Below are 13751 nucleotides of genomic sequence, written 5' to 3'. Positions count from 1 at the left end.
GAAAGTTAGGGCAGAGATGACCATCATAGACACCATGCGGGCCAATAAAATTAAAAACAAAAGACAATATCAATGGCTTGCAAAAAGAAGAAGAAGAAGAAAGTTTAATTTTAAATTTATCTATATGTTAAATTACTAGATTAAGTAAACTCAATCCTGTAATATTGAATTATTTGATGAAAACATTATCTAAACTCAATCCTGTAATATTGAATTATTTGATGTAAAACATGATTAATTGACATATTTAAAGTCAAATAAATAACAAACCCCGCTTACTTTTAATATTAAAAATTATTTTCCAACATAAACTCTTTAATGTAAAAATTTAACAAAATTAAAATAAATTGTGATTACCGTTTGAGCAATTGATTTGATCTTGGGCCCTACAATCATTTTCATTAGCCTGTTAATGTTTTTCTTCAAGCTTGTGGAACGGGGTGTTCCTCCAACTTGTTGTGCAAGCTACTTTGCTTTTTTCTGCGTGGACTTGGGAAGTCATTTGTTCGAACATTTGATTTTTTTATTATTTTTTAAAAATTATTTTTGATATTAATACATTAAAATAATTTAAAAACACCAAAAATATATCAATTTAAAACAAAAAAAAAATTCATTTTTTTCAAAAGCGTTTGTGAATCACAGAAATAAACAAGATTTTACGAAACTCGATTAAAAAATCCTGTAAAAACTCCTTTACAAAAACTACATTTAAAATTTAATTTTTTAGTGCGCTCCACATTACAAAACACAATTTGATTTGATATTAAATATTTTGCTATGTTTGTTTCACTGCAAACACAAAAACCGGTGAAAACAAACGCACGTGTGTTTAGTATTGTGGTAACTTTTATAGTTGTGGTTTGAAAAACATTGTTTTTATAAAAAAAAAATAGTTGAGATTGGTATGAAAAAATATATATTTGGTTAAAACTGTGGTTGAAATTGGGATTGAACAAAAAGTAGTTTAATGTGTTTGGTTAAGAATACTTTTCAAATTGAGGTTATAAAATAATTAAAAAATATTTATATTAATATTAATAATTTTTAATTAAAATATTGTTGATTTAACTACTGCTATTACATTATGGAATAAACAATACTTTATATAAAGTATTTTTTTATTATTTTATTAAACTATTTGTAATTTTATCAAGGACGAAAACCATCTGACATGGACTATAGTTTTTATAACTTCTTGAGCATGCAATAATATTAGGTAAAATATCATTAGGAATAAAATTAAGATTACAATCAAATTCTATAAATACTATGTTATCATAGGATTTTCTTTTAATATAATTATGTAGTATCTTTGAATAATGTTAAACACTAATTTTTTAAATAAAATATAATAACTAAGAAATTTTATTGTATTTTTTTATTTTAATTGGTTGAACCTAATATAATGCATTTAGATTTAAACTCGAATATCCAACCTAGAATAATGAAAAATAAATTTATTTTTCAATTTTTCACTATTTACATAAACAGTAGATACTCAACTTACTCAACTTTGAAAACCACAAAAATTGTGCTTTTGTTAAACATAAGGCATAAACGTTATTTATAGTGGGTCCCACCAAAATAAAACTCTATTTTTAACTAAATCAAACATTAATATCTGTGCTGATTATCAACTTGAAAAAACAAGAAAAAATAAAATCATTTGTTTTATCCTCACAAACATTATCATAGCGTCTCTTGACTTCTTGCTCCGTAGCTTCAGTTCTTCTACGGTGGCTTTCTTTTTCTACCAATGATACTGAATATAAATAGTTTTTTTCATGATAATACAACATTTTTTATCACTATAATCCACTCTAGGTCTAAAATTTGATCTAGAGTTACTTCTACCAAAATTATTTTCTTATACTATTTTTCTAACACGAAAATCATATATATATATATATGAGAAACCTTTACAATTAATGTGGTATTATAATTGACATTATTTTCTACTTCTAAAATCTTAATTATCATTATATAGATAAATCATTTTTTTACCGCTCCCTCCCTCCATCAAGTTATCATTTAACTCCACTTTTGAGATTATAATAAATCTTAAACTTCTTTAGATTTTTTCCAAATTGTTATGAACATAAGTAAAAGAGATGAAAACTCCTTTACCCACGTGTCGAGCATACCCTAAGCGTGGCTAGGATTTTGTTTAGCGGATTTTTTTTTTGATGAAATTGAATATCATTTCAATAAACAAATAGCAAGTACTAAAATAAATAGCGTATAAAAAAGGAAATATTTAGAGTTGCAAATAAATCTTAATTTTTAGCATTCTCATTCTCTTATTAAGTAGTATACTGAAAATAATTTTTTTTATTTAAAAACTATATTATATGTGAAGCTGGTATCAAGTCAGTATTACTTATTCTGGAGCAATAAATACATCCTAAACATGTACAGAGAGAGAGAGGGGGGGGGGATACAAGATATTAATTTGGATGTTGAATATAAATACATGTATTGAGTTACATATCAATTTGAAGCTTACCCGAGTTTGGTAAGATAAATGTCAAAATTAGTTCAAATTAATTTAAGAATCAAATTAATCCAAATCATTTTAAGATTCAAACCACTAGATGGAGTTGGATTTAATAACTATAGCTCGCAACCTAATTATATATAAAAAGAAAAAAAGAAAAAAAAAGGAAGAAAGAAACATTTGATGTAGGAATTTTTTTAAGGAAAATAGATATTTTACTTAGTTAATTTTATTTTGTATTCATATTATGATTTTATAGTTTTTTTTCCTATTTAAAAGGGATATTTATTTATATTTATAATGTTCTTGATTTTTAAAAATTTTAATTTATAAAAACCCTTCATTCTTCACTTTTACATTAGTCAACATTTATCCAGGGACCTACGAAATTCATTTTCTTTTTTATAAATATATTTATATAACTACGAAAGAAGAAAATGCATTGATTAGAATATTATTGATGTGTTTGAACGAAGAAAGTTAGGGCAGAGATGACCATCATAGACACCGTGCGGGCCAATAAAATTAAAAACATAAGACAATATCAATGGCTTGCTAAAAAAAGAAGTTTTATGTTAAATTTATCTATATGTTAAATTACTTGATTAACTAAACTTAATCCTGTAATATTGAATTATTTGATGTAAAACATGATTAATTGACATATTTAAAGTCAAATAAATAACAAACCCCGCTTACTTTTAATATTAAAAATTATTTTCCAACATAAACTCTTTAATGTAAAAATTTAACATAGTTAAAATAAATTGTGATTACCGTTTGAGCAATTGATTTGATCTTGGGCCCTACAATCATTTTCATTAGCCTGTTAATGTTTTTCTTCAAGCTTGTGGAACGGGGTGTTCCTCCAACTTGTTTTGTAAGCTACTTTGCTTTGTTCTTCGTGGACTTGGGAAGTCATTTGTTCGAACATTTGATTTTCTAACAAGTCTCTTAAATCCCATCATCCACTAGCACTTGTTTTTCTTCTTCGTAGACCTTTGAAGTCAAGATTCCCAATTATACACCGCATCAATCTCTATCCCATAAAAATGAATTTGGTCCAAGAAAAAAAAAAATCTGATATTTGTGATTTACTCTTGGTTTTATAAATTAGAAAGTGTAAACTGTAAAACCCAACCATTAAGATATCTACATGCATGTAAGACAGTTTCTAAATATATAAGAAAGAAGGAAGAAGGAAGAAAATGCATTGAAGAGTATGTTTGTTTTTTAAGTAGTTTTTGTGGTTGTAATTTTGAAAAAGTAAGTTTAAAAAAATATAGTTTATTGTAGTTACTTGAATTTAAATACGTGTTTGATAAAAATTATAATTAAAGTTTATATATAGCAAAAAACATGTATAAAATATTTGGTAGAAGTGTAGTTGCAGTTGCTTTTTAAAGTGTTTTTTACTTGGAAATGTATCAAAATAATATTTTTTTATTTTTTAAAAATTATTTTTGATATTAGCACATCAAAATGATCTGAAAATACAAAAAAATATATCAATTTAAAGCAAAGAAAAAAATAAAAAAAATCAATTTTTTTCAAAAGCGTTTTTGAATCATAAAAACAAACAAGGTTTTATGAAACTCGGTTAAAAAATCATGTAAAAACTGCTTCACAAAAACTACATTTAAAACTCAATTTTTTAGCGGACCCCACAGTACAAAACACAATTTGATTTGATACCAAATACCAAACAAACAAGGTTTTTGAATATATGTTTTGGTTAAAACTGTAGTTAAAATTGGGGTTGAACAAAAAGTAGTTTAATATGTTTGATTAAGAATACTTTTCAAATTGAGGTTATAAAATAATTAAAAAAGATATATACTAATATTAATAATTTTTAATTGAAATATTATTGATTTAACTACTACTATTACATCATGGAATAAACAATACTTTATATAAAGTATGTTTTATTGTTTCATTAAACTATTTGTAATTTTATCACGGACGAAAACTATCTGACAAGGATTATAGTTTTTATAACTTCTTGAGCGTGCAATAATATTAGGTAAAATATCTTTAGGAATAAAATTGGGATTACAATCAAATTCTATAAATGTTATGTTATCAAAGGATCTTTTTCTAATATAATTATATAGTATCTTTAAATAATATTAAATACTAATTTTTTAAATAAAATATAACAACTAAAAAATTTTATTGGATTTTTTTATTTTACTTGGTTTAACCCAACGTGCTGCATTTAGGTTTAAGCAGGAATATCCAACCCAGAATAATGAAGAATAAATTCATTCTTCACCTCTCCACTGTTCACATATACTCAACTTTGTAAAGTACAAAAATCATGCTTTTGCAAAGCACAAAAATTTAACTTAATCATTTATAGTGGTCCCATCAAAATAAAATTCTATTTTTCACTTAATCAAACATTAATATCTGTGCTGATTATCAACTTGAAAAAACAAGAAAAAGTAAAATAATTTGTTTTGTGCTCACAAACATTATCGCAGCATCTCTTGACTTCCTGCTCCTTAGCTTCAGTTTTTCTACATCGGCTTTCTTCTTCTCACAATGATATTGAATATAGATAGTCTTTTTCATGATAATACAACATTTTTTTTATCACTACAATCCACTCTAAGTCTAAAATTTGATCTAGAGTTACTTCTATCAAAATAATTTTTTATACTATTTTTCTAACACGAAAATCATATATATATATATATATATGAGAAACCTTTACAATTAATGTGGTATTATAATTGACATTATTTTCTACTTCTAAAATCTTAATTATCATTATATAGATAAATCAATTTTTTACCCCTCCCTCCCTCCATCAAGTTATCATTTAACTCCACTTTTGAGATTATAATAAATCTTAAACTTCTTTATATTTTTTCCTACCCTTGAAATTGTTATGAACATAAGTAAAAAAAGATGAAAACTCCTTTACCCACGTGTCGAGCATACCCTAAGCGTGGCTAGGATTTTGTTTAGCGGATTTTTTTTTTGATGAAATTGAATATCATTTCAATAAACAAATAGCAAGTAAAAATGTAACTACTAAACTAAATAGCGTATAAAACAGGAAATATTTAGAGTTGGAAATAAATCTTAATTTTTAGCATTCTCATTCTCTCTCATCTGCTGATTGTAAAATGAGAAATATTTGATAAGTAGTATACTGAAATTTCTTTTTTTTTGTATTTAAAAACTATATTACATGTGAAGCTGGTATAAAGTCAGTATCACTTATTCTGGAGCAATAAATAAATCCTAAGCATGTACACTAAGAGAGAGAGAGGATACAAGACATTAATTTGGATTTTGAATATAAATACATGTATTGAGTTACATATCAAATTTGAAGCTACCCGAGTTTGGTAAGATGAATGTCAAAATTAGTTCAAATTAATTTAAGAATCAAATTAATCCAAATCATTTTAAGATTCAAACCACTAGATGGAGTTGGATTTAATAACTATAGCTCGCAACCTAATTATATATAAAAAAAAAAGAAAAAAAAGGAAGAAAGAAACATTTGATGTAGGAATATTTTTTTAAGGAAAATAGATATTTTACTTAGTTAATTTTATTTTGTATTCATATTATGATTTTATAGTTTTTTTTCCTATTTAAAAGGGATATTTATTTATATTTATAATGTTCTTGATTTTTAAAAATTTTAATTTATAAAAACCCTTCATTCTTCACTTTTATATTAGTCAACATTTATCCAGAGCCTAGTTTGAAAAGCTTTGGATCATAAGTACTTCAAATGCTTTGGGCCATGGGTAGAGATTTGAGAGGTGGTTTCTTAACGGATATCGGCTAAATATATATGTGTGTGTGTGTAATGCTTACTCTATTGGATAGGTAAATGCCCTGCAGGTGGTTATAGGAGTCCGACTTAATTAGAGTTGATAGGGCACAAAAATATGTAATGTACTATAATTAATACAAAAAATTATAATAATAATTAGGGTTTTCTCTTTCATTCAGCTTCTTGCTACTTATTTTTGGGTCTCTTCAAAAAAAAAATATTAAAAAAATGTTAACGCCCTCAAAAAATAATTAAAAATTAATTGAGAAATTTTAAAAATACAAAAATTAAAATTTCTAATGAGCTGTTTGCAGACTATTCTGATTTGCTAGAAGGGTTTCATAGATTTTTTTTTTTATCAATTTCTGATATGATAGCTGATTTGAAAAGCAAAGTGCAGATTCTAAAGATATAAACAAACTTAAGTTGTGATCAAATTGAGTCATTGGTTTTATATATAATATTTTTCTCTGGACTGAAATATCAGTGTGTTTGTTTGGTCTAGTTTTGCATGATAAGTGAAAATAGTAAACTTGGGTTTGAGAGTCCAGTAGCAATTATTTTTAAAATAATAATTTTTTTATATAAAAATAATAATTTTTTTTATATAAAAATAATATTTTTTTATTTTTTAAAATTATTTTTTATATCAACATATTAAAATAATTAAAAATATAAAAAACATTTCAAGGAAAAAAAATAAGAAAATCATGAAACTTTGATGAGCCTCAGTGAAATCATCGTCAATATTCCCTGACATCATGCTGGTGGCTTTTGAAGCTGGAAGTTCCTTGAAGGTTTTTATTCTTCTGCTTTTATACCATTTTATTTGTTTGGTTAGTGAAGCAATGGGGCTTAATATTATGGTTTCTTAAGTTTGGTTGGAATCAAGGCAGAGTGTTTTAGAATTGGAAGAGCTGGCTGTCTTGCCTATGTTCTTTTTGGAGGATGCTGGCAACGAAGGATTTGATTGGGTAATGAGGTCATGTGGGACAAAAATAGGAGTCAGTGATTTTTCCAGGAGTAATGTTTGATGGATTATTGAGACATTACTCGGATATTGAGGTTGTTGTTGAAAGAGAATTGAAGGTGGTTGGTGAATATTTTGTTATTTTAATGGAAACAAAAATGACAAGTGATCAGTTTATTCTCAACAACGTTCAGATTCGTAACGAGGAACAAAAGAAACATGGTGACATTGGCTTTGGTTGCCTCAACAAGTCTTTTGATCAACACAAATTCTCTGTTCTATGTTGATAAAGTACTTTTTTTTTTTACCAGACATACTTTTTTTTTTTGGTGGGATCAGGCAATTTTACTTGGTGAGTGAAGCTGAGAAGAAAACATGGCAAATCCTGCCAAGGAAGAAATATCCAAAACACTGATCTTCCATGATGAAAGATTGGCTTTCAGGCCAAGTCCAATAGCTACATTAGCTATGTTCATATGATTTCCTTTTGGATTCATTATTTTCCTTATTAGATCCCTTCTTGGCATGCTATTACCTTAATTACAAGTTGTCCATCGCCATACTACCCCTAACAGGAACGAGAGGCATCATAGTGAAACAAAAATCCTTTACTGCACAACTTAATTCTGAAGGCAAGTCAAGGGGCACGCTCTACTTTTGCAATCACTGAACTCTCTTTAATCCAATCTGGGTTAAATCACTCGCTATCAAGAAACCTCTCACTGCAGTCACATATAGCTTAAGCATGATTTCTGAGCTATTTTCGCCAATCGCGACTGTCCGATTAACCACAAATAGAGAAAAGACTTTGAGCTAGTACAGGACTTGCTGAGCCAAGGTGACCTTGTGATATGTCCTGAAGGAACTACTTGTAGGGAGCCTTATCTACTTAGGTTTAGCCCCATGTTTGCAGAGCTAACCGATAATACAGTTCATATGGCCACTAATACTCAAGTTAGCATGTTCTATGCAACTGCGTACAGCTAGCGGTTATAAATGCATGGACCCTCTATTTCTGTTGATGAATCCTGTTGTAAGTTTCAATGTCAAAACTTTTGAGAGGTGGCAAAAATCATCAACATGTCAGCACGGTAAGAAATCAAAGTTGGAGGTAGCATCATGTTCAATCACAGATTGCCAAAGCCTTGGGTTTTGAATGCACTATAGCATGTCATGAAAGAAAAGTACATTTTCTTGGCAGACAATGTGGAGTAATTTAACAGGGATAAAGACCACCACTTCTTGCCACATATTTTTGTCATGAACTTTGTTTTACGTAGTCATTGTTCTAGATTGTGATCGAGGAATTGCACTCGAAGTATTATAGTGTTTCAGCTACTTGCATTTAAGAGGAAAGTTTATATTTTTTCTAACCTTCATAGAGAATTAGTACTGTAAAAAGGCAACTAGGGATTAAATCTTTTGTTTTTACCATCAATTAGATTGAATCGAACTAAACTAGTAGGGAGAAGTCATATAAACGTTATATTAATATGTTAAAGCCATTATTGTTAAGAATCTCCATTAAAAACATGAAATTAAAATATAAAAATTATCCAAGAAAAAAATCAATTTTGTAAATGGATATCATGGACTATGTGATAGCTATTATTGTTAAGAATCTTTATATCATAATTATATTATTATTAATATGATAGGTCAATTCAAATTACGAATTATCAATTCACACTTAATTAATAATTTAAAATACAAGTCATCACCGCATCTAGTCAATGATTCAGATCTGATTTTCGAGTCATTTTTAAGTCATCAACATGCACCTGAATTTGATATTTTTTTTAAACATTGTAAAAAAATAATTGATATATATCCCAAGTCTTGGGCATGGTTATAAGCTAGAACCGATTTAATTACTATGTCATCTATTATAACATGACAACATGGAATAACAATAATGGCAAACCGTCATAGATAACAAAATCATGAAACTTAACTGATTAATATATAAAATCTTAAAAAAGTTTACGAAAGAAAATTCAATCTCCAAAACCATATGTCTTCTTCAAAAAATCTGTCTGTCTCTTAGAATTCGAAATACTAACGAAAAGCTACGTGACTTACTGTGATAAATAAGCAACAAACTGATCAAGAAGGAGGCTCTTCGTGAATTTTCACTGCCATATCATGAAGGAAGATCAATAAAAGGCTTGCTGCATGCCGCCGCCACAAAGCCTAAGAACATGGTGGATAGTGGAGTTCTTCTGGATGTTGTAATCTGCCAGGGTTTTTCCTTCCTCTAATTGCTTTCCACAATATATGAGACGTTGGTTCTCAGGACGGATGCCTAATTCCTTCTCATAGATTTTTGCTTTCAAGCGTTCGATTGTCTCGGAGCTTTCAACATCAAGGGTGATTGTTTTGAGTCTCAGGGTTCTCACAAATATCTGCATAGTTTTCTCAAGAAACAAACAACGAAGAAACCTAGCTTGTTTAGTGATTAAAGAGAACAAGATTTTGATAAGGGCAAAGGATTGCCTGATGAAGATAATTTATAAGAGTTGTGGATTAATATTGAGTAGTAGAGTTCTATTAGAAGTTAGCAAGTTAGATAAATCCTGATAACACTTACTAACATTTTTATTTTAAAATAAATTACTATTTAATCTTTTAATTTTAGTAAAAAACTAGTTAATCATTTTAGCTTAAAAATTTTCATATTCAATCCTTTGTTTTTATCTTTGTTCATATCTTGGTTCCTTTATTAGTTTTCCATAACTGTGTTAAAACCTAAAAAACCCATAATAAACTTCGACAGAGATTCAAAAGATGTTAATGACATGAATGCATATAATCACAAAAAAAACAATTTTAGTTCCAACCATAGTTATTAAACCCGGCTCGGGGATTGACTCGGTCAAGAGGCCTGGTCCCGAGTTTCATGGGTCAACTCGGGTCGACCCGGAAAAATTAAAAAAAATAAAATTTTAATATTTCATATAAAAAAATCTATATAAATATAAATTATACATATTGTAAACAATAAAGTTTAAAAGAATATTTTAAAAAGTTTTTTTATCTCACATTGAAAAAACATAACTTTTTTCTTGAGAACATATAGTATTTATACTAATAAGTTTCAAATCCACATTGACAAAACATGATTTTTTTCATGGAGCATAGAGTATATATAAATCCCACATTGAAAAAATATTATGTTATCTTTTTAAGTTAAAGTATTTAAACTAAAATTTTTTTTATCCCACATTGAAAAAACATGATTTTTTAATGGGAGCATAGAGTATATATATGAAAGGGTTTCAAATTCCACAATGAAAAGATATTATGTTATCCTTTTAAGTTGAAGTATTTAAACCAAAAGATTTTTTATCCCACATTGAAAAAACATGATTTTTTTTCTTGAAAACATGGATTATATATACTAATGGGTTTCAAATCCCACATTAAAAAAACATTATTTTTTCATGAGAGTATAGAGTATATATACGAAAGGGTTTCAAATCCCATATGAAAACGATACTATGTTATCTTTTTAAGTTAAAATATTTAAATCAAAAGGTTTTTTATTCTAAATTGAAAAAACATGATTTTTTCCTTGGAAACATAGAGTACATATACAAAAGGGTTTTAAATCTCACATTGAAAATATATTATGTTATCATTTTAAGTTGAAATATTTAAACCAAATAGGTTTTTTATTCCACATTGAAAAAATATGACTTTTTTCTTGGAAACATAGAGTATATATACTAATGGGTTTCAAATATCATATTTGAAAGAAAAAAAAAACCGAGTCTCGTCCGGGTTTGCCCGGGTCATGGGTTAACCCGCCGAGTCACCTGGGTTTGACACAGCTAGTCTTTTATTAAACCCAAACCGGTCCGGTCACCGGGTCGACCGGGTCCCGGGTCAGGCCGGGTTTAATAACATTGTTTCCAACACAACAAGAAATCTCTACAAATGGGTTCTCTAGATTCTTTGAAACTAAAAGGACTAAATTATAATATTAGAAAATGCATGGGGACTATAATATAATTTGACACGGATTGTTATCATAAATGACATACCGTCTATGACCTCCTAATGTCTCAATGACCAGTCGTTTCTAAACTTACAACACGTCAAAACACTAGACAATGTGGCCACTCTGCTAAAACCCAAAAACCCATAGCAGGCACCTGCTTTACGGAGAGAGAGATTCAGAGATGGCAATTACATGGAAGCAAATATTCACAAACACTAAAAGGGCTTTTTCAATGCCACCACAAGGAGCGATTTCTACACCTGGGCTCTCTAGATTCTTCTCCAAATCCTCCTCTCCTTACCTCGGTAACATTTTCGTTTGAGTTCTTTCTTTTTGTGTAATCGTTAACTAAGTTCATGTTCTTGAATTAATTTCTTAATCGATTTTAGTTGTTTGGATCGAAAATGGGAATAGATTGGTGGGTTTTGCTTTAATTTTCATGTCTCCCTTTTGTTGCTCATAAAGTTTTCATTTTTTATGGCGTGCATGTGTAAAATGAAGAAAATTTGATTTTCATGTAAATAGTAACTGGAAAAGGATATTTCTTTTTGTGTGATTTTCTGTGAGAAATTAAAATGGATTTGAGTTTTGAAAGATTGAGTCTTTGGTGGATGCATTGTTTTTCATTGTGGAAACAATGATGTTTTTACAGATTTTCTGTTATAAGTTTCTTTTTCTTTGATTTTAATCTTCGCAATTAATAAGAGGCTGAGCTTGAAGAATGTTGTTACTTTTTTGTTATTTTTGTTGCAGTGAAAGTTGGAATTCCAGAGTTTCTAAATGGAATAGGGAAAGGAGTTGAAGCCCATGTGACCAAGCTTGAATCTGAAATTGGTGACTTTCACAAACTTCTTGTTACTCGGACTTTGAAGCTCAAAAAACTAGGCATCCCTTGTCAACAAGTAATTACTCTTAATCCCCAACTCAATTTGCATGAGTTTTTTTTTTTTAAAAAAAAAAAAATCATGCATGTTTGTGTTTGTTTAGATTCTAACAATGTGGAGTTATTGCAAGTTGAGTGATGAAATTGGTTATTGTAAACATCTATTTAAATTCTTTTAGTCGTAGTTTTAATGGAATTGTTACTAGCTCAAAGAATCCTTGATGTTATAGCTCTTTCAGGTTATTCATCTTGTGGACTCTTTTTGATGATGCTCTACTTCTTTTGTGTTAACTTCAAAATATTCTTTCTACATAATATCAGATGTGTAGTTTAAATAACGACTCTTACCTTCTAATGGTTCTTGTTTGATTATGCTGAGTATTCACTAACTTGTCTGCAATATTTGGGAAAAGAATTATGAGAATAGGCAAAGGAATATCTGTGAAAATCTTTGCTATACAGGTGCAAGTTAGCATAACAAGATGGGTGATCGTAGAGTGCTTAGTGTGTAGGAATTTTTTGATATCCTCTAAGGAAAATTTGCATCTATGGGACTTTAGATGAAGTGGTCATACAATGAATGGTGATTCCCTATGAGTCGGTGAACTGGAATTTGGAAATAACTATCCTGCCTCTGCCTTCTTTTTCAATATATATATATTTTTTTGTCATCATCAAATGGTTGCAAAATTGTGGTGTCACTATGTTACCTTCCTCGAGATTATATCATGCAGTGTATACTCCACTATGCGGCTGTACTATTGTGCTGTATCATTTGACTCCACTAAGCCACAAACTGAACTGGTTAAGGTTGGCTGCATGTGTTCATTTGTGTTCAAAACTGTTAAACAGTAAAAAGAATAACTTAGTCCCTTTTTTGAAATGTGGGGTTGCATTCAAATCAAAAGTTTTTGTTGTCAAGTGTTATCTTTGTATAATGAGCTACTTTGCTGTAAAGTGTTTGTTTTGGTTGCCAGTTAGGTTGGCTAAGAACAAAATTTGGTCAGCATGCTTCAGTTCTATTATCAAAGTTCTAAGCAAATTCTCCTTCCTAGTTTCCTATGACTGGTTAATAGCTTTGATGTTTTCTTTACGTTGCCTCCAAAGCTAAAATTGAGTGGCTTGTGTAGAGAGGCTTGTATTTTCACCTTCAAAGTATTTTTTGAGAATCACTCCAAATCAAAGTCCCTAGAGTCATGAATTAAAACATCAACTTCTGATTTTTGTTTCGCAGAGGAAGCTGATATTGAAATATGCTCACAAGTATAGGGTGGGACTGTGGAGGCCTAGAGCTCAACCTGTGAAAGCCAGTTAGATTTTGAAGTCATTGGAGGATTACAAGGTGTATCTACACCAAAGCAGGACTGATGAACATTCTTGCATGCAATTATGGTTTGGAAGAGTTTCAGGCTGCATGATATGTTAAATCTTTTTTTATGGTTTGGTATAAAGTTTATGCTAGCCCAGAATATGTTGAATTGTTTTGAAGCAAAACAGCTTGTTAGATATTATGTAGCATCGAGGGTGTCACTCTATAGCTACTTGGCAATTTAAGAATCAAATTTCCATTACAATTCTATGCATTTGCCA

General features: G+C 29.0%; 1 protein-coding gene across 1 annotated transcript; it reads left to right on the top strand.

Annotated features, from left to right (window-relative positions):
* Positions 1-11339: 11339 nt before the first annotated feature.
* Positions 11340-13751, top strand: LOC105135656 (uncharacterized). Its single transcript, XM_011040641.1, has 3 exons — positions 11340-11583; positions 12032-12180; positions 13396-13751. Exons 1-3 carry the CDS (start codon positions 11460-11462, stop codon positions 13474-13476), a joined length of 354 nt encoding a protein of 117 aa, XP_011038943.1. The 5' UTR covers positions 11340-11459; the 3' UTR covers positions 13477-13751.

Source organism: Populus euphratica, unplaced genomic scaffold (genome assembly GCF_000495115.2).
Source record: "Populus euphratica unplaced genomic scaffold, PopEup_1.0 scaffold271.1, whole genome shotgun sequence".
Classification (NCBI taxonomy): domain Eukaryota; kingdom Viridiplantae; phylum Streptophyta; class Magnoliopsida; order Malpighiales; family Salicaceae; genus Populus; species Populus euphratica.
This window is presented reverse-complemented; position numbering and strand designations above follow the sequence as displayed.

Coding starts and splice junctions, on each gene's coding strand:
- LOC105135656 (XM_011040641.1), top strand. CDS start 11,460: ATGGCAATTACATGGAAGCAAATATTCACAAACACTAAAAGGGCTTTT. Junction 11,584..12,031: donor ATCCTCCTCTCCTTACCTCG/GTAACATTTTCG, acceptor TTTTTGTTGCAG/TGAAAGTTGGAATTCCAGAG. Junction 12,181..13,395: donor TAGGCATCCCTTGTCAACAA/GTAATTACTCTT, acceptor TTTGTTTCGCAG/AGGAAGCTGATATTGAAATA.